The 25,192-nt window shown below is 34.4% G+C and overlaps 2 protein-coding genes across 5 annotated transcripts; both read right to left on the reverse strand.

Moving 5' to 3' along the window:
* Nucleotides 1-310: 310 nt before the first annotated feature.
* Nucleotides 311-18,615, reverse strand: LOC124182660. 4 transcript variants are annotated; one of them, XR_006870831.1, is made up of 10 exons: nt 18,387-18,615; nt 16,724-16,866; nt 16,210-16,275; nt 10,947-11,118; nt 9,161-9,393; nt 6,797-7,125; nt 5,533-5,577; nt 5,384-5,446; nt 4,072-4,186; nt 311-472 (listed from the first exon to the last, which is right to left on the reverse strand). XR_006870831.1 is itself a non-coding variant. In XM_046570198.1 (10 exons), exons 1-10 carry the CDS (start codon nt 18,474-18,476, stop codon nt 350-352), a joined length of 1,341 nt encoding a protein of 446 aa, XP_046426154.1. In that variant the 5' UTR covers nt 18,477-18,615; the 3' UTR covers nt 311-349. The 4 variants fall into 4 exon arrangements, 3 of the variants coding, with proteins under 3 accessions (XP_046426154.1, XP_046426152.1, XP_046426153.1); XM_046570198.1 differs by having other exon boundaries at nt 5,384-5,393; nt 5,549-5,577; nt 6,766-7,125; XM_046570196.1 differs by having other exon boundaries at nt 6,766-7,125; nt 18,387-18,614.
* A 3,378-nt stretch (nt 18,616-21,993) lies between these two features.
* LOC124182570 (probable DNA replication complex GINS protein PSF2) lies at nt 21,994-25,031 on the reverse strand. The gene is made up of 4 exons (XM_046570013.1): nt 24,661-25,031; nt 23,281-23,389; nt 22,941-23,102; nt 21,994-22,111 (listed from the first exon to the last, which is right to left on the reverse strand). The coding sequence occupies exons 1-4, from the start codon at nt 24,903-24,905 to the stop codon at nt 22,067-22,069; spliced, it is 561 nt and encodes a 186-aa protein (XP_046425969.1). The 5' UTR covers nt 24,906-25,031; the 3' UTR covers nt 21,994-22,066.
* Nucleotides 25,032-25,192: the final 161 nt, after the last annotated feature.

A 25,192-nucleotide genomic window follows, 5' to 3' on the forward strand; every position in this document is an offset into this window, starting at 1 on the left:
GAGCAAAATTGCAAAAAATTAAGTTTGCAAATTGTCAATCAATGACATTCACTGAATAAATATTTTTTATGCAACTAACTAAATGAAATTTAATTTTCACAATGAAATATATGGCAGGTGTAATCTAGCGCCATAATAATTCATGTTTGGCTCCAGAATCAAATCAAAACGTAAGAAATCTATGGTGAAAATTTAAATTATGCCTTGCCTGAGATGGCGATTCAAATGCAGACAAGAGGAACGCAGCCTCTGTTATTGAGGAATTTCTTAGAAAGGATGAACAAATATTCGCAGAAATATATTTGAAACATAGAAAAATAATAGCTCTTTTTATTTGATACAATGAAACCTATTGTTTAAGAAGGTCGAACTCTTCTCGACTATCTTTACTCATTCTATATAGATGAATATTTGGCAGGATGTATCTCCGAAAGTGATTGTTGAGGGAGTGAACAGTTCTGTGCTTCAGCAGCTGAAACCAAAATGCACTTTATCATTCACTGTAATGGTTGTGCAGCACAGATATTGAAGCAAGCAAGAACAATTTCTCATTGTTTCAATTTCCATTCACTGACCTTTCATTCAACACAAATGAAGCCAAAAATGGTCAACGTGTTGTATATTCTAGATATCTATAAGGTTTGACATATCACAAATTTAGGACGCTCACAATGTCAAAGAAATATCTTGTACAGCTTATCGAAAAATATGGAATATGTAGCAATGGCCACTAGTTGGCATTTCAATATTCTTGAGTATTTAATTTCAGTGACAAATTGTATTATTTGTCAATTTTTCATCAGGAATAGCGTTAAGGAAATAATTCTAAAATATAAAGTTGGTTCAATAAATTGATTGATTTAATTTTAGTTCGGCGCTATTCACTTGATTATTATAGCAGCTTTTGTGAAAAAAGTTTACATGAACTGTTTTAGTGGGAATAAAAATTCTTAAAACATTATATCACTTGCATTTTCGACGTAAAATGCATTATTTACCAGTTAAGGAGGTGCAATACCTGCGAAATATATTTTCTTATATAATTCCCTCCGTTCCAAAGAAAACTTCAATCTAAGCATACCAGAAGATTTTTCAGTTAGGAAAATCAGTTTAACTAATGGACTAGCAAAAAAGTATCATTTATAGAAAAAATGATTGCTTTATTTATTTATTCATTTATTTTTCATGATATTTCTCCCACTTACAAAGAAAATACAAAAAAGAGAAACAAGTAACGTAGGCCACTTATATATATAGAAAAAATTAAAGATAAAGGAAAAAGCAAGTGTAACAGAACGAATATCATAAATTAGAATAACAGTAAGCCAAACCCTACTCGAAAGGCAAGACCCTGCACCTGCAGAGTATTTCAAACCTGGAGATCGAAAATTCAAATAAATCGAGCCATTCAAAGTGATCATTGAACAGGTTCCCTAGCCTGTCCGTAATGACACGGTGCTGTCTTTTATCCGCATCCACGGGTACCACAAACAATTGGAAACTTGCCCTCAGAAGCCTACCCAGCGTGTGTAGCGTGAAATTATTCAAGATGGTAGGATAGTCAACGTAGTTATTAAAGATTTTCAATAGAAAAATCATGTCTAAATAGGTGTTGAAGAATTTAAGGGTGCGAAAACTAACATCCCTTGCCAAACTCGAGTGAGCATGGTCGTAGACAGATGGGTCTCACAAATATAAAAGCCAAAGAGCACAAGAACTTGTACAGCACAGCCTTGAGCAACTTGTCGCAGTTTGCATGATACAGGCTCCAAATGATCGTAACATAAGTAAGAGTGGATCTCACTAGTGCAGGGTAAAGCGTCCTGAAAGCGTTCAGCCTTTTAAAGTCTTAAGCTATCCTCGTGACAAAATATATTTTCTTGAGTGTTGGACCGTAAACAAAGCTTACATGAATCGTGAAGTCAACTCTTTTATCAAAATGACCCCTAAGTCTCTGTTCTTGGTAGCACACAGCAGAGGTGCGTTCTTAAGTGTATAATCGTCCTGAAATATTTGTTACCCGGCAACAGTGAGTGGTTAACTTTATGGAATGCCTTGACTATAACTGTGTATATGGAGTCAATCTGAAACTTGTGATTAAATCCCCTCTTAAGGTAGTACCGTGATAGCAGCAGTCCTCAACTTCCAGAGAAATATCCCCTGTATAAAACATTATAACTAAAGTAAAAAGTAGTTGAGATACAGTACACCTTTGCGCCTCCTCTCACATGCGCAGAAGTATAAAAATTTTCCCATTGTGTCTTTTGTCTGACTTGGCAACGTTGCATTCTAACTCAGTATCTCTTGCCCCTCAAGCATGTGTTGTAGAGAAATGTATTGTTATGAAATCAATTTGAGGTTAGTTATAATTGGAGACTGAACCGTAGCGTAACCTATACCCGCAAAGTTCTGACATTTATTTCAATTCGTTGGGCCTTTATGGCATTTTAAACTTCCCGCGTAGGGCAACGTTGCCAAGTCACTATTTCTCACGGGTCAGGTTATGAGAGAAAGTTTGAAAATCATTAAAAGCAACAAACTTTAAGAATTATTTACAAAAAAATGAATACTGCTTGTTTATGTTTTTTTTGAAAAAAATTACTTGTTATATCCTCAATTAATAATTCTCAGTTTTTAAAAAAAATTCTAAGAAAAGTATGGCTGTTATTAAATAAAATGCTCACTCTAACTACGGTTGGGATAGGGAATACATGTAAATTGTACGACTTTTGATCGCTAATATTGCAAAATTTAGTACCGCAAGGACTATTAAAAAAAATTCCTACGTATAAAGGACACTTCAAATTATGTGTATTCAAAAATTGAAAGATATTGTAAGAAAAGTGATTTATCACGGTACTACCTTAATGATATCTGTGTATACCGCGAGGTTAATGACAGTAAATTTAGAAGGCATAAAACCATGCTGCTCTGGAATAAAAAACGAGTTTACGCTTAACCAGCATATCGAAAACTTGGCTATAGAGTTCAATTTAGAGATCGTCCTGCAATTTTTAACACAACTCTAAGCCTCCGTCTTAAATAACAGTCACGAAACTCTTTCTCGAAACTTTTGAAAATTATCCGTCCCTCATGGACCTATTAAAAATTAGCATAAGAGGTAACACAAGACAGTCAAAGCAAGTCTTAGGAACAGATGATGCAGACCATCTGGTCCTGAACTACCATTATCCTTTAACAAATTCAGGCAACGCTTTACATCCACACCGCTTGACACCAAGCTAGAGGAACAGACATCCAGAAGCGGAAGAGCTGTAGCCAGAGTTTCAGCATCATATACACTTGCAAAGTGGTCGCTAAATAAATCGGCAATGCCGCCCCCAAGCTTGCAGACTCCTAATCACCAAGGTACATTCAGCTAGGCGTTTCACTAATACTTTTACAAGTATTTAAATAAGACTATAGAGCCTCAATATCAGCTTTAATTAAGGATTCAGTTTTATCGATGAACGCCGGGTAGACGTGACTCATCAGGTCTTTGCAGTTACTCCTTGATGTTTTAAAAAATAAATAATCAGACTCAGCTCTTTGTTCTTTGAATCGTTTATGCAGTGCTTTTTTTGAGTAACCAACTGCTTTAGACTAGGACTGAACCAATTTGGGAAGTTTGAGGAGTAAGTTTTACAGATCATGGTATCGCAAGTTATAATTTCGAAAAAGAGTTTTAGAAAGAGTTTCAACAGCGACATCCACAGAAGCGCAAGAAGTTAACACATATTGCCAGTTCACAGCGTCTGAATCTAATAAATAGTGATTAAGTTTTTCAAGGAATCACAGCAAGTATAACAGGTGTTATAAAACCGCTGCAAAAATTTCCAAAAATTTAAGGAATTTGTGTTAAAGTTATGAGACTATAAAAATACTGTGTGTATTCTTATGGTGGAGGAGTTTTTGCGAATGCAACACAATGAGCTTTGAATTAATTTGCAAACAAACTCCCAAAATTCATGAAACTTTAAAATCAACTTGTTCGTATTGAAATTAATCAACAAGCTTTTCTTTTGACCATATAGATTGTTACTTTTAACGAACAATATATTCCATGCTTACCCCTTCATCGATCATCTGCTTCCATACTCTATTTCCACGTGCTTCACTGATACAGCTGTTTTTGATTAGGTAATTTACCATCTCTTGCTGTTCCCAGTTATCAAAATTTCTGTGTCTGTCCACAACATAAAAAGAAAAAGCATGTTACAAAATAAACTTTGTCAAATTGAAGGATTTGTATCGCATAAACATCATGATGTATCTTTATATGCAACATACTTCGATCGTAGACCAGTAAATAAGCATCAAAGGTAGTGCTTTTTGGAATGAATCTGGAAACTTGATCTAAGGGTAATTAGATGCCGCTGAATGGAATGGTGATAGTAATTTTGCAATCAACCCCCCAGATCATTATAAAAAAGGCTCATACCGTTTAATTTGAAAAATAAGTAAAACAAAAATTATTCAAGTGAAAAAAAATCAAATAATTAAAAAAATATTAAATTCGTATATTTAGGACAGACATATCTTGCATCCCTACCTTACCAGTGTTGATTCGATTGAAAAGAAATTACGTTTAAGAATAAATTTTCATTCACCTTTTTCTCCCTAATTTTCGAAGATACGAAGATAAACATTAGATACTTTTTTACGAATTTTTTTGTCCATATTTTTTGATAAAGTTATTAGATTTCGAATTAAACCGTTTAACCGTTTTTTTTATAATGATCTCGACAGTTCATTGCAAAATTATTATTACCATTCGATTCAATGTCAGCGAATTACCCTTAGATCAAGTTTCCGGACTCATACCTAAAAAGTACTACCCTTAGAATTTTGAATTTTTCCTTGGCCTATCAATTATGTTGATTCACAAGTGGATAAGTGATATGCTGTAAAAAATTTGTGGTTGTAGCTACCAAACAGTCCGCACCTATTTTCATTTCTTAGGAAAACTGAAAAACGTAGTTCTGGGTACAGAATGAAAATGCGAAATAATGATAATTTTCTTCACATTTAAGGTGGAAGGAATGAGGTGAAATTATGCATTATTCAGGCACAAGATCATATTCACCAGTGTTATTCTTCATTTCCGTTTCATATCATCTGTGTTTTACGTAGAAATGAAAATGGTGTAATTATTAGTAAATAGGTCAATCAGGAGTTTACAAGAATGAATCTATACGAAATGATGCCCTGCCACCCAATTCAAAAACATAATACTTCAGGGATGTACTCCAAATTCTCAGCTTTCAAAGCAGGATATGACCATTCTGGTCTCTACTAACGTGAAATAAAGAGAGGCGAACAAGGGCCAAATTTTAATTTCGAGCAAACCCACACAATTACAAAATGTCAAGTATCAACTTACATAGGACGATGTCGTTTTGCTGTCGATTGTAATATTCTATTACATTGACGGACTTTATTGGTACTAAAATGAAATTTAAAAAATACAGCATCAACAACAATCACAGGTGAATAAATGATGCATTATTATGTCAGACGAGTATTGCTTACGGATTTGGAAGACGATTGGGACCCACCTCTGACACATCAGAATCACTGCAAGCAAAGAAACATAAATTCTTTAGCAAATATTGTCTGGTTTGTTCTTTTCTTTTGCTGTTGAACTGTAATTCCCCTGGTAAAATAACTTCTACAGTATTCAAAAAGTATTCACATTCACAAAACATGAAAGATAAAAAATTGTTGTTCCTTATAGATTTTTCTACGAATGGTGTCAGTAGTATGAATTTCAGCATAAATTTATAAATTTCGAAAAAAGAACTATTTCAATACAATATAAAGAAGATAACTGTCTATAGTCACATTGTAATGGAAATTTTTTTTGCCACTGATTCAATTTGTATGATATAATGGATGAAAATGATTGTCATGTGTTTCATAGTCATAATTACGTAAAAATATACGAATTAGTCATAATTATTAGATTAGTTCAAATTAATTTGATGAGCTGCGGAATTCTCGATGAGGGTAGATGCTAGTAGCCTATTTAGTAGTTTTGCGAAACTTGAATTTATATTTATTTTAATCGGTTAAATTCGATTTGACAACCTAAAGCATCTCCAAAAAAACTGGCTCCTGCGTTAAAATCATCTTAAAATAACCACAATTTACGAACCCTGTCATTCGTAGTTTTGCAAAGAATCTTTCTTTAAAATTAATTGTAAGCACAAATTTTTGGCTGATATCACGATTGTTCACTTGTTTTAATATTGGCGCATTTGGAGTTTGCTTCTTCATAGATATGTACGAAAAAGAAATGAAAATTGTGAAATGGAGATTGTTGTATTACGTTACATGTATTACTGTTTATACTGTAAAAGAATTCCCTGTAGATAAACAAATAAATAAAATTTCTTGAAAATCTACTTTAAAGTACAATTCGTATTCGGAAGGATTGAATTTTTTTTTACAGAAATCCACGCCAAGTCAAATTTGTTTTCCATCGGCAGAAAGTGATAAATATCTACATTTAAAGACAGAGGTTCAATTCAATAATTGATAAAATTAATTAACGTGTTTGCTGAAACGGTAAATTGCAGCTATCTTAAGCTTTCTTAAAATTTTTATTTTAAAAAGCTGATCGAAAGACGACGAATATGTTCAACTACATTTTGCTTTTGCCCCTCTCCACCCTGTGGATGCATGTTTCTGCAGTGTTCCCCACGCCAGAAACGGATTCCGTTCTTCAATTCTCTGTTCAGAGTCATGAACAATTCAACATACCTGTCAGTTGCGATAATTATTTCATTCTCACTTTTTCTTGTCAGTCTTTCTTGTATTGAAGGTTTATTCTTGGATGCAAATTTTTTAGTTCCTGTCCAGTTGGAGCAGCTTGGCTGTTGTCTGATATCTTTTTTCCGACTTTTGACATTAGTTGCTTTTTCGTCTTGTGACGATGACCATGCCGTATCATCATTACTACTCGGCTTGTACGATTTTTTTCGCCTGCATTCAATCCATGATGAGGCATTCTCAATTGTTTCGTCACTGTCGGAAGAAGTCAATCGAAAATTATCTCTTCTGAGAATATCTTCTATTCTTGTTCGGCCAAGTCTCCTGATCGGGTCGGAATCATCCTGGGAACTGCTGGAAATTTCGAAACTGGCGTCAATCATTGAGTCGTGTGTGACACTACTTGTAGTACATTTCTTGTGCTTGGTGAATGATGAAGGAAATTCTAGGTGTATGTAATTAAATGGTTAAAAAAGTAGGTGAATTTTGGGATTTTATACAACAATTAACAATTCAATTCGGATGGCGTTCGTTTCATTCAGTAGTATGTAGATATTATTATAAATTTTTTTTATACATGAAACAAACCCCGATCGGTTTGAATAATTGGTTATCATTTGATATAATACATACGGAAACCGAAAATGTCCGAAATTCAATTAAGTATAACTCTAAAAATATTGATTATATAAAAAAAGTTATTGAGGCCACTTGAAATTCTTAAAAACTGAAAAAACATTAGTTTTCAAGATTTTTCAAAATCGATTTACTTTTTTTCGCTAAAACTTTAAGAGGATATTTCTACTTTAGTGTTCAAAAAGTTGTAAATGGGCCCGGATTGGGTTTCATAAGCATTAAAACATTTTCAATTTTGTGATCCACAAGAGTTACGTAATATATTTTATGATACAGTTGTTTATTTCGTAGCTATACTTGACACAATGATAATTTCATATCAATCAAACTTTGAACGTTAATTAACATACAAAACGCTTGAATTTACAAATTTTATGCAACAGAGCTTCTTTATAGAGTATTCTATATTAAAATATGTATTTTTCATTATTGTCGGTATACAGGGTCTGTCTGGAAAGTAGTCGGACTGAATTTTCTTCGGAGTGTACCACGTTAAAATCGACCTATACTCCGGAAAGGCTGGAAGGCGATTGGGGACCATTGCGCTGGTTAGCTAAGACTCCCCGCAACCTGACCCATGCGAACAGGTCCCCCTTTTTCGCTCTGTCTGGGCAGGAAAAATTCAGTCCGACTACTTTCCAGACAGACCGTGTATTCGTCAACGACATATAACATTACAAAAAGCAAAAAAAGTTTTTCCCATATTATTTCCGTAAGATACTTCGATAACAAAAGCGAACTATCTTAGAGTTGATATAGAGAGCTCAAATTTTCAGGGATTTTTATCTCATCAATTCGAAACTGTTTAAGCCCCTGAAGCATAAAAATTCAGAAACAACCCTGTTAAGGACCCACTTAATATACATATATATACACATATATGTGGGATTTTGGGAAAAGAGAAATTCAACCTTTTAATAATGAAATATAAGTTTTAATTATGATAGTAATGGATCGGCTTTACACCAGTTGCTTCTCGCTTGACAACTTCTCGACTCTCTCGATTCTCTCGCGTGATCTTATTCGCCCCGCTTATATTATAGTTACGCGCACGCGCTATTCGCGATTATCCCTACAGCTACGCACACGATACTTATTGGGACGATCCCACATATATGTAAGTGTTTATACTCCACCCGCAGTTCAGGCATGCACATACCATACTACATCAGTTCCCTGGATGATAACGAGGTTGTTTCGAGGCCCTCCAAAAATCACACGGCAATTCAAGCCATCAGCTGTCTAGTTAAATATAGATCACTGCAAGTTACTGAATAACAGACTAACTGATATGCAAAAGGTTTCCATTAAACTGGAGCACAGTGACGAAACACGGAACCAGCAACCCTTCGCAGTCTCCTACGAAACAAGTAATAACATACCACGCTGCAGATTCGAGCAACTGAGTGCCACACATATTTAGCAATGACTTTTTTAACTTTGCCAATTTCGAAGTCTGTAATGGCTTAAAATAAAGCTAAAACAATGTAGAATAATAAAATATCAAAACCCGAAAATCGTTGAAAAATTATTTTCCGAATACCCCTCCCGAAATTGCAATAAAAGTTTTACTCACGGCGCGATTCTGGCGAAGACTTACTATTTTATAAGCCCAACCCATATAAAGAAATTCTGAAATTGCAAAATCGCGATTTTTTTTCCATGCAATGGCACGCTAATATTACAAACTCCAACCTCGTGGGTCGACTATGTATTCAGTCTTTGCATTCTATCTTGGAATGAAACTTACTGAATATTTTCGATATCTCTTCCATTTTCAGGATTCACCTCATTTGAAGCGCCGTCGTAACTTTTCTCTTCGAATCTCGCCGGTGATGGAACATCAGTAACCAGTTCGCCCCCTAACGTTTCTTGATTTTCAACATTACTATCTGCCCGCAGACAACTGTTTTGTGAATGAGATTCGTCAGGATAATACATTGAGTCTGGTATGGAGCCTTCGGTATCTGTTGTCGGCAGCACCTTTGGCGTAAGACATAAAGTTTAGTTTGGAAATGAAAATTTTATCGTTGCATAAGTAACTACCGTAAACATTTGATGAAGCAGGTACTACAAACTGCTTATCGAGATCGACTCCCAACACCTAGCCAAAGGTAAAAAGTTATTTTGAGTGCTATGTGGAGAGATTTGCTTCATCAAACTTCCACAGTGCTTTATTCTGCATGGGAAAACATTTACTAGTCTGTGATACAGTCTCACACTGCTGTACAAAGTAGTGAGTATCATTATCCCGATGAAAGTTTGTTTATTTATTCGAAATTCAAACGCGACAAACCCAAAATAAAATATGCAAGAATAATTTGCGCTAATAAAAGCAAGATGAAAAAAATATGATAATGCACATATTGACATTATTATGATTGCAGTTGACTTATCTTCCAACCTAAGCCAATTATATCAACGAACATTATAATCGCCAAGTAATAGCAACTTTCCTATAGCAGACATATTTATAGCCATAGTAAGACTATTTCAGAACTGAGAACACCAACACGATGTTCAATGTCACCAATCTTCATTTGTTTGAAGATGAGGATGAAAAGATGAGGATAAAAACGGAAGATTGTTAATACAATGACAAAATTAATTTTTTAATTCAAAAACAATAAATTGCATATTGCATACCAAGGAGACGAAGTACATATTTTTACACCAGGCGTAAGTTTGTAATACGAGTCGTTGGTAAGTGCGTCCCCACTAATTTCAAGTAAAAAAAGCCGCGTTATCGATAATTTTGAAGTAAATACATAGCAGTGTTATGTTTTTTAAGTTGAGAAATATAAATATTAACTAGTAAACCAGTAAACGAGTGTAGACTGAAAACGGTTGGAAACAATAAGAAATTTTAGTCAAGTCGAATTCGTTTTTTTTTATTCCAAAATTACGATAGCAAATAATAGCTTACATGACTAATGGAATACGTTTCTAAACTAGCAAATGGCTATCAATTGCAATGAATTGATAGGTGTCTTTATAGTATTTAGAAGTGAGTGATTGTAACGAGAGTCTGATTATAAAACATTTAAGGAAATTATATTCTGATTCAAGAAAACATTCTGAATATTTAACCAGGATTTTCTCGAAATTTATAACGATTTCAATCACTAGTCGCAAAAAGAATTCAGTAGAAAACAATGACGAACTAATTCTGGGCATGGATACTCATGAATTCAAAACTTGCAGGAATAGAAGCAAACGCATGGACGTTAAATTGTTCAAGGCGTATTGAATTTCATTCCCGGTGAATTTAAATGTCGTAAAAAAGAGTTAAATAGAAATTGATAGAGACATAATTATGTGGTACAGACTAAATCGTATTGTAGTTGCCTTATGATTGAAACATAAAAAACTCGAAAGAAGCAAACTCCCGTGGATACTGAGTCAAAATAATGAAACGATCAACTTGGATTAATTATTATAATAGTACTACTTCGTGGATTAATCTTTGTATCACGTAATAGTCAACATATTCCTTAACCTTCAAGATACCAATAAAAATGATAATTCAAACTTACTATTTCTTCATATTGGATGTAAGAGGGACGTATCTCTCTCATAATATTATCACCATAATCATGCTCATTTTGTATTCTGACTTGATCGTCAACAAGTTTTCGTATTCTGACGCTGTTATCCAATAATGTGGATTGATGTGAAGGACAAAACGTAGCATCCATGTTGGTGAACCTAAAGATAACAAAGATATTTACCACTTAAAAACTCTTTCTAGGGATACGAGCAAAAATAAAATTTACTAGTTAATTAACTAGTCAGATGGACAAAAAGGCTTAGCTTTTGAAGTGTTGAATGCTACCGAGGAAGAAAAGGATATGAATGTATTTTTATTCACATTGTTGTTTAGTGAGTCTATGGGTGTGGAAAGAAATTGGTAACGTGACTATAACAACAACATGCAATATATTGTAACACAGGATAATGAAGGATAAGTAACAGCGAATTTTCGTATACTGAAAATGAGTGGTCAATCCTTAAATTTCGAGATGTCTGATTAGTCGGGCTATCAGGTAAACCAGGTTATTTTGTAACCAGAAGACAAAATATATCGAATAACATGGTGTTTCCAAAAATTTCATTTAATTGTGTTTGGTCATTAGTTTAAAATTCAAGATATATGTGTAAGTTTGTGGCCTGTTTACCCAAACTTATCTCTGAAAAACAACAAACACGCTGAACGGGTTACGGAAAGGATAACCAAGAGTGACCATCGCGGAATCATCGCCTCGGGAGAGAGGGGAGTGATTGACAGGCGCTCGAGACATCCACTAGTGTTATAGTGGATACTCAGTAAAATATATTGTAAATTATATTGTAAATTTATTCTTTTCATTGTCAACTAAGCCTATAATCCCGATCGTCAAAACCGACATTGTTGTTGATTTAGGTGACTATAAGTGTTATAATTATTTTTGTTATTATTTATGTAATTATTTGTAATTGGTGTTAATATAATGTTTTAGTATCGTTTCTACATCAACCCAAGTCGTTGAGACTCAGGAATTATTATTTCCGCAACCCTTTTAAGTTATAAGAGTCACGCTTATAACTTAAAAATCAACAACAAAATGGAGAAGGTCAAGGTCAAATTCCAGTTCGCCGCAGAAGCCTGGGATGCCAAGACGACCGTCATCAAGGTTAAATCCATCCAAGTATTGGAACAGGAAAAAATTTTTTCTTTTGAACAAAAAGATCAACCGATTTCGAATCATGCTGAGCTGGCCAAATTACCAGTGGTCAAAGGAATTATCAAGAGTCTGGATAAAAGAGGGAAGCAGAGAAAAGCTATCGTCTCACTGGATGCGCATCTGCAAAGGTTATACTTCGATGAAGAGGGTAACGTAGTATTCAACGATTATTACCTGGAGGAAATAGAAACCCCCCAACCCACTCCAAACTCATCCAGTTTATCAGTTCCGGCACGTGAAACCCCGATCCAATTGATTTCGAAGGGCATTTTATTAGAAAAATTTTCAAACAAAAATCAGAACGCAAAATCATGGCTCACTTTATTTGTTCTTGAATGTGAAAGATTTAAAGTGGAAGAAAATCAATTCCCCGAGGTTCTGAAACTAGTTTTAGAAGGACCAGCCGTAGACTGGTTTACATCAATTTTCAAAACTTATGGTATGACGAAACCTTGGAGCTTTTGGGAAAGTTCCTTTCTGGAAACATTCGGGGAAAAATCGTGGTCAGAGGTCGAATACGCTTACTCTTTTCGTTGGATAAGTGGACCATATTTAGATTTTGCATTAAAAAAGAGAAACCTATTAATAGATGCAGATCCAGAATTAGGCGTCAGTTCACAAATAAATTTTATCGTTATTGCCCTGCCAAAATTTGTTCAATCACACCTTCATAAACGTGAATTGAAAACAATAGAAAATTTAATGTCTAGTCTGAGTCAACTTCAACCAACATCAAACAATAACAGCTCACGTATAGAAATAAATAAGCAAAATCGAAAGTTCGATCCATGTCGTATTTGCGAGAAAGCCGGTTATAAAAATAGATTCCATCCAGAGGAAATTTGCAGAAATGCAAGATCAGCGATTATCAAATCTGCCGAATCAAAAAACTAGATAGCCTCCCACTTATAAGACTACATGTTACCGTAAATTGTAATGAAAAGGCAGTTGCTCTTTACGATTCAGGAGCCAATGTGTCCTTGATTAATTATACATTTTACAAAAAATTAAAAATGAATATTCCTATGAGTGGGGGCTCAACAATAAGAACAATGGGCAGCGTAGCAAGTACGAATGGAAGGGTATTTTTGAAATTAAAGATATTTGAAATAGAAAAAGTAGCGCCATTCCTAATAATGAAAAATGATTTATTTGAAGAAGATCTGTTGCTTGGCTTGGATTGTATAAAATCATTCCGATTGCGTCAAAACGAAAAACTTGAAATTTCTCAAAATATAAGTTCGAACCAAAGTTTTGATTGCGTTAAAATAAACTATGCTTCGAACAATAACGAAGATAGTCTGAATGGTGTGTTAAATAAATACGATTCAGTCTTCGCCAAGGAAAAGTTCGATATAGGTACAGTCAGAAACTTCGAAGCAAGAATAAAATTAACGGAAAATAAGTACATATCGAGAAAACCATATAAGTGCTCTATTCCCGATAAATTAGAAATAGAATTTCAAATAAAGAAATTATTGGAATTAGGATTGATCGAGGAGTCGTATAGTCCATATGCCTCACCAGTGACCTTAGTACACAAGAAAGATGAAGACAAAAAATCGCGACTATGTATTGATTATCGCGAACTAAATAAACTCATAGTACCAGAAGGTTACCCCTTTCCTAGAATTGATGATCTGATTGCTCGTGTTGGGAGGTGTGTTTACTTCTCGAAGTTAGATATCAACTCAGCATTCTGGTCAATACCATTACGTGCGAAAGATAAATATAAAACGGCTTTCGTCACACACCACGGTCACTGGCAATGGGCGTGTCTTCCTTTTGGTTTACAATCGGCTCCAGCAATATTCCAACGAATACTTTCAACCATAATTAGAAACAACAATTTAGACACCTTTGCAATTAATTATATCGATGATATTCTGATATTTTCGAGAAATTACGACGAACAAGTACAACATATTAAACAAACATTGGAAGTTTTACATGAGCAAGGCTTGAAATTAAACACGAATAAATGCAGTTTTGCTAAAAAAGAAGTTACGTATCTAGGACACACAATATCAAACAATAGTGTAAAACCGATTAATGACAATTTAATAGCGATCAAAAACTTTCCGATTCCGAAAACAAAAAAACAAGTTAGACAATTCCTGGGGAAAGTAAATTTTTATCTGAAATATATTCCTAGATCCTCAATTATCTTGGATCCATTGCACAATCTCTTGCGAAAAAATGTGCAGTTCGATTGGTCCGCTAGATGTCAAAACAGTTTTGATAAGGTTAAGGGTTGTTTATGTGAAGCACCAATTCTAGCAATATTCGACCCCACTAAACCAATTTTCATATATACAGATGCTAGTTTAGAAGGCGTGGTTGCAATACTAAAACAACCTCAAGAAGATAACACACTTAAACCGGTCTTCTATTTTTCGCGAAAGTTGTCAGAATCTCAAAAAATAAAAAGAGCTATATTTATTGAATGTTTAGCAATCAAAGAGGCGATTCAATATTGGCAATATCACTTAATAGGACAAAAATTAAAAATATTCACAGATCATGAACCTTTACGTAATTTCAACATAAAAAATTGCAAAGATACAGAACTTTCACGGGAAATAAATCTCAAAAAAAGTACATGCACTTAATGGTAGATCAATTAACTCGATATGCATTTATCTCCACTTCAAAAACACAAATAGCAAAAGATTTTATAAACCTAGTCCAAATAATAGAAAAGAGAGGTAAAATTCAAACACTTCTGACAGACCAATATCCTGGGATAAATTCCAAAGAATTCAAGAAATATTTGAAAGAAAAAAATATAACACTGATTTTCACAGCGGTAGATTGTCCGTTTTCCAATGGACAAAACGAGCGTACAAATCAAACATTAGTGAACAGAATTCGCTGTAAACTTTACGAAAACCAAAATAAATCATGGACAACAATTGCCGAACAATGCATAAGTGAATATAACAATACAGTACATAGCTCTACAGGTTTTTCACCAAACTATTTGCTCTCGGGAATGGACAGGTCAATAATTCCAAAGGAATTAAATGAAAACACAAAAGAAAATTTAGATGTCAATAGAGCAAAAGCATTAGAAAATTCCATAAAATCGCATAACAGGAATAAATTATACTACGACACTCACACAAATGCAATAGAATATAACGAAAATGACTTAGTGTATATACAAAATGGGAATAAATTAAATAGAAAAAAATTAGATCCCGTCCGAACTGGACCATTCAAAATTACAAAAAAAATATCTAAATCCATTTATGAAATTGATATCGGTACAAGAAAAAAAGATGTAAATATTTTTCACAAAAGCAAAATGGTCCCATATTCACAACCCGTCCCAGAGTCCTAACCAATCCTCTCCGGGAAGGGGGGATGTAAGTTTGTGGCCTGTTTACCCAAACTTATCTCTAAAAAACAACAAACACGCTGAACGGGTTACGGAAAGGATAACCAAGAGTGACCATCGCGGAATCATCGCCTCGGGAGAGAGGGGAGTGATTGACAGGCGCTCGAGACATCCACTAGTGTTATAGTGGATACTCAGTAAAATATATTGTAAATTATATTGTAAATTTATTCTTTTCATTGTCAACTAAGCCTATAATCCCGATCCTCAAAACCGACATTGTTGTTGATTTAGGTGACTATAAGTGTTATAATTATTTTTGTTATTATTTATGTAATTATTTGTAATTGGTGTTAATATAATGTTTTAGTATCGTTTCTACATCAACCCAAGTCGTTGAGACTCAGGAATTATTATTTCCGCAACCCTTTTAAGTTATAAGAGTCACGCTTATAACTTAAATATGTAACCAGACTTTATATAAGTTTCAAAAGTTTCCAACACATCTCTACCAAATACTTGATTCATCACAAAAATTTAGTCGAAATCTATCCAACTATTTCTTTGGAATTTACGTTATGTAAATTAATTATTAAAAAATTTAATCATTTGCTGTGCAGTAACCAAAAGCAATGTTTTACAGTGTAACAACTACAATTGGCACTGTACTTTACCATTATGCCAAAAAATCGTTGACTAACTATGTTAAAACAATGATCTATAACAACTTACGCCATGCAGGATGCGCTTCCTGTCAATAACTGGCTCATCGGACATCCAATCCCCTTAGTTCCATACCTAGATTGTGCAACATAACAAAAAATTTTCAAGTTGTATGTGGAAACTGTATCAAAAATACAGTTTGTATGGATTGTCTATGTTGGGATTTTTTTATTATTCAGGATAATAAAGGTGCACTTCTATTGTTTTTAATTAGATAAACACAAATAACAGTATTTTTTATTGATTAAATGAAATAATTTGTATAGTGGTTAGAGGAGAGGTTTTGGTTATGATGATGTTCGTTACACGGCATTGAGAGTACTGCCTCTCAAGAGCCTACAAAAGAAAAATAAACAAAAACATGGAAAGAGAAGAAAGGCAGTCAACAGACAACAGACAACACACTTTTTGCTTTCTAGCGGGCACTTCTTAATACATAATATTCCAACAGTCTATACTTAGGAAGGACAAATACGCAACTCGAATTTGGAAAAAACATATTATTGAGTATCAGTGAACTTACTTATATTTTGTAATGTCCAAGATCTTGTTCTGCTTTACGCAATCGTATATGAAATCCACAAGATATAGATCTCCGTCTTCTATGTGAGCATTTCTGCTAGTAAATTTTATCAAAGAGTTTTCCGATACGACTCCTCCGTTGGCCTGAAACATTGTTATGTTTGAAGTATGATTTAAGAAAAGTGCACGGTAAATGATCTAGAACTGTATTCACTGTTTTTTGAATTTTGTTATAACTCATAAAAACTGGAACAAAAAAATCCGTTTTTGAAAGATCTTTGAGGGTCATAATAAAAGTACAAGGACTCTGCAAACAGATCCAACAATGCATTGTTGAGAATAAATTGGCTGAATGAACCGAATCAAAAGATAGGGAAAGAAAAGAGACTCGTTGAAATATCTCCAGCAACATTAGTTACGGCACTTCGTGTAACATAAGCTAACATATCACCAAATGAAGAAAATATTTTATGATTGGAATGTTCTAAATGATTGAACACTGGTGACTTTGATCTAATTCTAACGTTTTCCAGCATAATTTGTCCATCAATCTATACATATGAAATGTAGAAATACTACATTTTCAAGCCAAGCAAAACATATCGTCAACTTTAAACTTGTATGGTAGAAAGTGATATCTAAAATAATGTAAGTTGACTTGGGTTGTTCGTACAGCCATGTAATTACAACGTAGTATAACATTAGTTTGAAACATTAACTATTCCAACAAACGGAACTATTCCAATATGAAACATTTGCAATTTCAGATAATAGAAACTAGGTCAAATCTTCCGGATATCAGAAGTAAAAATTTAATGTAATGAATATTTCTAAATCTCATTTTACAGATTCACTTTGGTTTATTCGAGAGCTGGTGTTCAATATACGAATCTAATCTAGTGAATTTTGAATGTGCAAGTGGCATTCATTTCTTTTGCAAAAATTGCACCTGTCAATTAACTTACGATCAAGTTAAAGAATCACGGTCTAGACGAGATTTGCAATGTACCCTCAATAAAATCTATCACATATTTGACATTTAGAATTCCAAATAGATTATAACTCTGATTATTCTTAACAATGAAATGATACACAACAGATCTCACGATGATCCAGAAATCGGTGTCTGTCATCTACAAATAGCTTGTTAAAATTCAGGCAATACTCCTTGACGGAAGAATATGGTTTGCTACTACCAGTGCCCAAGAGTTTTGATAATTTTTTTGATGTGGTGAGTTCCAAAGAGTCTTCTGGCATATCTTAGAACTAATTCAAGTTTCCGACTAAAATTGCAAACGACCAATAATTGATGAACGTAATCGTTAACTGGAAACTGTTTGTTGGATGTCTTTGAGAAGGTTAGGTTTATATGACAGTTGCAGAAAAAACTTGTGAACCTCAGAAAATTCAAAAGTAATTCCTTATACGCAAGGCGTGCTTTTTGTGAGATAATTGCAGTTGTGATAAGGTTATACAATCTGAGAGTTGCGCATTTGAGATTTTTGCTGCGAGTCGTATATTTTTTTTTTTTTTTTGGCAACCGTCAAATATCGAGCTACGATGCAGTAAGGGGAAAGGTTACTTGGAAACTGCAACATGATGCTCAATTGTTAATAAATATTTGAATTCATCATTGAATTTTGTATTACATAAAATACACTCACTTTTATAAGTTGGCTTAATTCAGATTTTTCTTTTTCGCTTACTTCCACCAATCTAAACTGAATGGATTGCCCCATGAATTGGAACAGCATATTGATTATTCCAACAATAGTCAATCCCGCTTTACACTTTACAAACGCATGGAAACGGAATTTGCAGAAATTTGAAATACGACCATGATGTAAGTAAGATCCAAAGAAGAACAAGTGAACAAGCACATAGTTTGCCCCATACCATAGACCACGGTCTTACATACAGGTCCGGAAACTAGTAGGGTAGGGAATGACTCAGATAATGAGGCAAAACCGTGGTTCTCGTCTTCACCGTCTGCAGCGCTGCCCCCTCGGGGTGAGCCAATCATAAATCAGATCCGAACAGCTGATTTTTCGGAATCAACAACCCTGAATAACACTCAAAAATGAAGAAAGATGCGAATAAAAAATGATTGAGATATTTACTAGCATTCCATGGCGGGCGTGATAATTGTTTTATTTTAACGGAATGCTCAAATATTTAAGTCAATAAAATCCATAAACATCAAGCGAGGGCTCACAACTTTTGAGACAGTTTGAGATCTTGTGTAGATTTTTGTGTCCCATTTTTGACGCAATTCTTCATCCTGTGGAACTTTAAACACGGAACACTTTCCACTGCCGTTCTTGAACGTTTTCCAGCAGTTCGGGACGATGCAGGCTTTTGGCATTTCTCAACGCGGATGAATCGTTTTTTTACACCGTTTACACACTTTACACTGAGTTATGAACTGTCAAAAACTTCAATGAGCAGGTTATCTTATCGGTATATATCTGTATCTATCATACCCCGGGCCAATGGCAACCCTAGCGGATAGATATGAAACATGACCGTGTGCCTCACTAACGGTGACACCCCCTACCACTCAAAAGTGCCGGAGTTACCAGACCTGTATGTAAGACCGTGCCATAGACTTATTACAACCAGCATGATTTTTAGGTAGAATTTTTAAAGACATCCGCCAGGTGATGCCGCGACCGCCCCTGAGGCCCGATCACAGTTTTACACACAGGGGGCTTATTACGGTCTCGAATCGAGTGAAAATGACAAAAGTGAGTGGCTCACCCATGGAGATATAATATCCGACCGGAACGTCCGTATGTTTTATCGACTATTATTATTGCATGTCACTTTTATCAACTAACCAAACTCGAAGTACGAGAATCTTGTAACCATAAGGTATTAAAACAACTGTCTAACTATTTGGAATATCCCTAGATAGAAATAACTATGAAATTCACCAACCAAAGCTTAAAAACCATGTTACGAGATCTTCGCACTACAAAGACCTATAATTTATAATACGTTATTATATATCACTATCATATTAACACCATAATTAACTAACACCATTATATCCAATTATTATATGTATATATATGTGACTGTCTCTAAAATTTTATAAATTGATAAAGATATTCTCTGTTTTCATTGCAATAAGGAAAAGACCACAATATAATAAATAAGGATTGTATGTTAGGGTTTAAGTAGTTTTAAGCTAGCTATAAGGATCGAGATCGCGAACAAGCTCTCTAAGGGCTTATGCAACCCGCGAAGGTGCTAGAGAAGATGTGGTGATCTAAGATTAAAAATGAGATATAATACTGTCTCATAACTGTGATAAACTGATTGTAAACCTCTAGTACAAAAGCATCCATTGATAAAAATGAATATGAATATGAATATTTAAAAAAGTTTATATGAAATGAACACTTGGCAGACCTTAATTGTTCGATTAAAGACAATGTGAGAAACCCCAAAAAAATAGTCTGCTACCATGGTAAGGCTGACTTTTTGAGTTGCATCGCTTCCAAAATGTAAAAAAAAGGGTGTGATAAATTATTTGATCATGTCTGCCCTTTGGACTGATGGTCAAAATCATCCCAAAAACGAAGAAAATCGAACAGGCAGACATCCAGACCGCTGCATTTCCAAAGGCAGACCATTTAAGTATATATTATTTTAAACGAACTTGATTATCAGAACTTCTTTTACTTTTCTTTTTTTTACGTTCTTTTACTTTGTACTAATAAACTGTTTTTTTTATTACGACTTTAATTCACTAACCCTGAACTTTATTGAATAAAAAAACAAAAAATTTAATAATCATAAAACTATTAATAATAACAATAATCAGCCGTAATACCCGCTTTCCCTTGATTCTGCGCGCACTTAAAAACATTGTACACCTCAAAGTCAGTCACCAAAATGTCTGCCTTTTGTTTTTTGCCTTCCGGGAGTCTTAATGAATCGAATGGGCACAACTAGAACCATGATCAAATGATTTTGTAGAGCTTTTTTTTTACATTTTTACGACCTCATCCCGCGATAATGCGGCGGTCTGGATGTCTGCCTCTTCGATTTTCTTCGTTTTTGGGATGATTTTGACCAGCAGTCCGAACGGCAGACATGATTAAATAATTTACCACACCCTTTTTTTTAAAAATTTTTGAAGCGCTGTAACTCAAAAAGTCAGCGACATATGACCTTCGGCGACTGGACCAATTCGATTCGTATTGATCTGAACTTTCATCCCTATCAATGTGAAACATGATCAAATCATATATCATTTTGGCACCCAGCTCCCTAACTATAAGAACCTGCGTTCTTTCTCTCCCTATCAAAAAAAAAAAATAATCGCCGACAATCACCTTTCTACGCCTCTAAATCAGAACACTGCGTTCAATACTGTCTCATATACGGAGCATCTCATTACATCTCCATCAAAATTAGCGCATCCGTGATGTGTTACAGTTACTCTGAATTTTTTTCCATACGAACACTTTTCGAAAAACAACATTGCTTCTCTATCCAACGTAGATACTTCAATAGCGACTAGCTGAAACAGTATTTCGATTCTGTGCCTACGAAAAGTCAAGATCGAGAGAGCAAAAGAAAAGTTGTTGGAATAATTACGAATATTAATGTTATGGAATAGATCGAGCGCGTGTCGAAAAGAATCCCATTTCGAAATGGATAATTGTTCTAATTTCATATTATAAACGTATTATTGTAGATAATCTAGTTTGTCTCCTGGAAAATTATAAAATTTATAGTATGCATCACGTATGGATCATATATATTAATATCGTACGTGGACCGCATACACATACCTATATACTTTTTGGTCTCTGCATCATTATGACATCTGATCTATCATTATTCATCATCCATGTATACATACTTTTCCCGGGTACCTATATTTTAATTAAATCACGTTTTTGCTAGGAATTTTGGAAGGAATTGATTCTCATTATTAATTTCTTGAATCGCTGACGATTCGGTAACGTTATAAGTCGGTAAGTACGCACAAGCTAAATATTGACTTGGGCTTACCATTACGACGACTGTGTTACTCGAAAGGTTATTGCAACCAACATCATGTCGTGATCGGTAACCGTCTGATGCTTTGCAATAAGTTCCCAACTCCGCCGCTGGAACACCGCAGAGGGCGTAAGCGCGCGGCGAATTTCGGTTGTCACACTAAAGCCCGTAAGGGTAACTGTCTTTATAGTCTTCAGCCAACGCCAGATATAACAATATTAGATGCATAATATATTGTCAAAAACAAGTAACTTTGGAGCGTAAAACAATTATCTTATTGGCTGTTACAAGTATGAACGATTTTCTACACTATATTACAGGTATTCTATGAACGCTGTGTGTCCTGGGAATCTCTTGGTCTGCTTCCACACTGAAAGATGAAGAATTTCGTTATTTCGAACCTGTTTTTCGATTCCAAAGATATGTAGGTATATGAATACGAAGATGAAAATTACACAATCTTGAAATCCAGGTCGGATTTCAATAACAGTCACACAGGAATAAGAAGGAAATTGAAGTGTTCAGGTTTAATGCAATGAGGCTGTCTTATTAAATTGCAATTTGGCAATTTGAAATGTGCCACAGTTGCAGTAAACCGCAAGGCACAAATCAAAATGTACTTCTTTTCGAACTAAAAACCCGGGAAATATTCTCTTATAATGTTTAATAACGTTAACATTACAAACTTCACTCTCGACTGAAACTCACATTAATCATTACAATGAAGTAGTTCAGGATTACTAGTTATCATTTACACAGGTCAAAATATAGAAGGTTGAAAGTTTGAATAAACTTTGTAACTTCTGATCCCCTCATTTCAGCAATACTGTGTTCGTTTTACAAAATTTTCGCATGCAATCAGGTTTTTGATACGTTTGAAACTTTGGGAAACAAGTCTCTACACCCATTTCTTGAATAATTGACTGAGTATTGATTGCAACTTTACATCTATGTCAAGTTGTTACGAAATTATGGGCTGGTTTGGAAAAAAACATTCTAAAAATTCCTAGTAATTTTTCTGCAAGAACAGAAAGGATAGAAAACGGGAAGTGTACAGCTGAACATTATCTGTAAAATCATACATGGCTTGGTGTAAACAAAATGTATACCGGGTATTGAAAGGGTAAACATAACATCTACACACTACAGTCTCCTTACATCGTGCATGCAGAGAAGAAATTCTTACTCAAAATGCATACCGTTTGAATGCGATCTCGCTGATCAAGAGCATGAGGTAGCGAAGGCCGTATGCAATTTATTTCCATCGGTGTCAAATGGTCTAGTTTAGCAAATGCGCTGTCACTTTTCATGAAGGCATCGACTGAAGTACGTAATTTAGACATACGAATATCCCACAGATCCTAGAACAAATTTTAGCCCTCTTGAGTCTACAAAAATAACAATTTTAATAAAAAAATTTTTGTATCCACCATGTTGAATTTCGATTATCTGATCTTAAATTCAAGGGCTGTGAGTCAGAAAATTTTTGAACGATTATTCGCAATGCATAAAATGTGCGATTTGCACAAATTTAATCACCTTAACAATTGTTCTGATCTCTTCAGCCTGTGGAATGTCTTCTGGAGCTACACCCAAAAGCATGAGAGTTTCGTCCATGTAGTGATCACTAGGCATTTTTGTGAAAAACCTGAAATACAAAGTTTAGTCAATTACTTAATATGTAGATTAATTATTGAAAAAAACATGTTATAATCGAGGCTGAGCTATCACAGTTTTCATGTTTTCATCTTTCGCATTCATTCTGTATGCTCCACAAATACAATGCTTATGTTATTAAACACCACTTCTTAGGTAACACTAGAATTGCGAGTCAAATATTAATTAATAATTGAAAATTGTTATATTTAAAAATTCATTGCACAGCTAATGAACTTTATGATAAAGATTATTGAAGTGTTCGGGAAACTATAATTCAGGGTCAATTTGACAAAACTCTCTTCGTCAATATAAATCTATACAAAAAATGTGCAATTAACTATGTAATTAATGAAAATATCGACTATTTATGGAAGTTCAACTTGGCTATGTTGTAGTGTTGAAAGCACATAATTTTGGTAACGGTAGCTTACAATAATGTGTATAATTGAAAAACTTAGTCAAGTTCATCACCTACGAATCAGTTCTCTAAGAACCCTACATGATCAATGAGACTTCATACCTTGTTTATATTCATATTTTTGATGCATGCTTACGTAAATAGCAATAACATGAATAGTCCTAAAGTTGCGTAATAATTTATTTTTCATAAATGGCACTATTGCATTACACTTCGAATTCAGTTATGCATAGAGTTCTATCTATCAAGACTGTAAATGTGTATCTTTTATCATTCTCTTACACTTTGCACGAATGTTTTAATAATTTGTGAACTTTATTTCTATAGCTTGTCGCTACATTCAACTTCGTTATTCCAACCGCAACCCCACTAGAGAAAAGTCATTAAAACAAGGAACGGTACACCAAACCACATTCATACGTAACTTATGTAACGACATGATTGATATTTGAGAAAATGAAAATTTCAAAAAATGCATCAATCTGTGTTGCCATCTAAAATAATGCATAATTTGTCATGGAGCTATAATTAGTAACATTAACGTAACGAAACGTTGGAATAAAAGTAAATCATTACTTTGCAGCTTCAGAAATATTTTTGAATTAGTATTTGTATAATTGGAGTTTGTTAATGCTGAATTACGGCTTACTAATTATCAGGCGGTTTCATTGTTAAGAAATAATGATTTTTTATAAAAATGTATAGTTATATTCAAGTTACGAACTTCAACTTTATGATTTGTTAAGAAATGTCAAGAAAGGTTGGGTTAGGTTAGGTTGACAGTAAGCAGATTATGGGATTCCGTGAATTTGGAATCGCGTGGGGCAAATATTAATAGTAACTTGGATGTTTTTTCTTCGTCCTTCACGTCTATCAATAGCTTGGCGTCCATCCATTCTTGACCGACAATGCGACACTTTTGTTGTTGTTTTAAATTAACTGCCAACCAAATCGGAACTTGAGTAGGTAAGCCGGCTCGAAACGGTCCAATTGATCCAGATATCAAATGAATCTGATTGAAAGTGAAACTTGGTATAATTGTCACCAATTGTTTCTCCCCCAAGAACTCCACTTCATTTGGATCCATGTCTTATAACAGAATTGTTTTTCTATCAACGACATGTGTATGATTTTATAACTTGTTTCTGCTAATCGTTGCGAAATTTTTCGACATTTCAAGTCTGAAAAACCGACGTCGTGAGGTGCAATTAATCGACTAATGCGACTCATCAAACTTTCGATTACCACGATATCGATAAAATATTATACCATTCTTGATTGGCTGCACTGAGTGCGTCTTCTCCAGGGTTTCGCTCTTCTCATTGGTTAAAAAATGGGGAAATCGCACTCAGTGCAGTCGGTTGGAGACGCGAT

This window comes from Neodiprion fabricii, chromosome 5, assembly GCF_021155785.1.
Source record: "Neodiprion fabricii isolate iyNeoFabr1 chromosome 5, iyNeoFabr1.1, whole genome shotgun sequence".
Classification (NCBI taxonomy): domain Eukaryota; kingdom Metazoa; phylum Arthropoda; class Insecta; order Hymenoptera; family Diprionidae; genus Neodiprion; species Neodiprion fabricii.

Coding starts and splice junctions, on each gene's coding strand:
- LOC124182660 (XM_046570196.1), bottom strand. CDS start 18,476: ATGCTGTTCCAATTCATGGGGCAATCCATTCAGTTTAGATTGGTGGAA. Junction 9,394..10,946: donor ACATCCAATATGAAGAAATA/GTAAGTTTGAAT, acceptor CTTACGCCAAAG/GTGCTGCCGACAACAGATAC. Junction 5,447..5,532: donor CCCAATCGTCTTCCAAATCC/GTAAGCAATACT, acceptor ATTTCATTTTAG/TACCAATAAAGTCCGTCAAT.
- LOC124182570 (XM_046570013.1), bottom strand. CDS start 24,905: ATGGATCCAAATGAAGTGGAGTTCTTGGGGGAGAAACAATTGGTGACA. Junction 23,390..24,660: donor GACGAAGAAAAAACATCCAA/GTTACTATTAAT, acceptor TTTGTATTTCAG/GTTTTTCACAAAAATGCCTA. Junction 22,112..22,940: donor AGCGAGATCGCATTCAAACG/GTATGCATTTTG, acceptor TTCATCTTTCAG/TGTGGAAGCAGACCAAGAGA.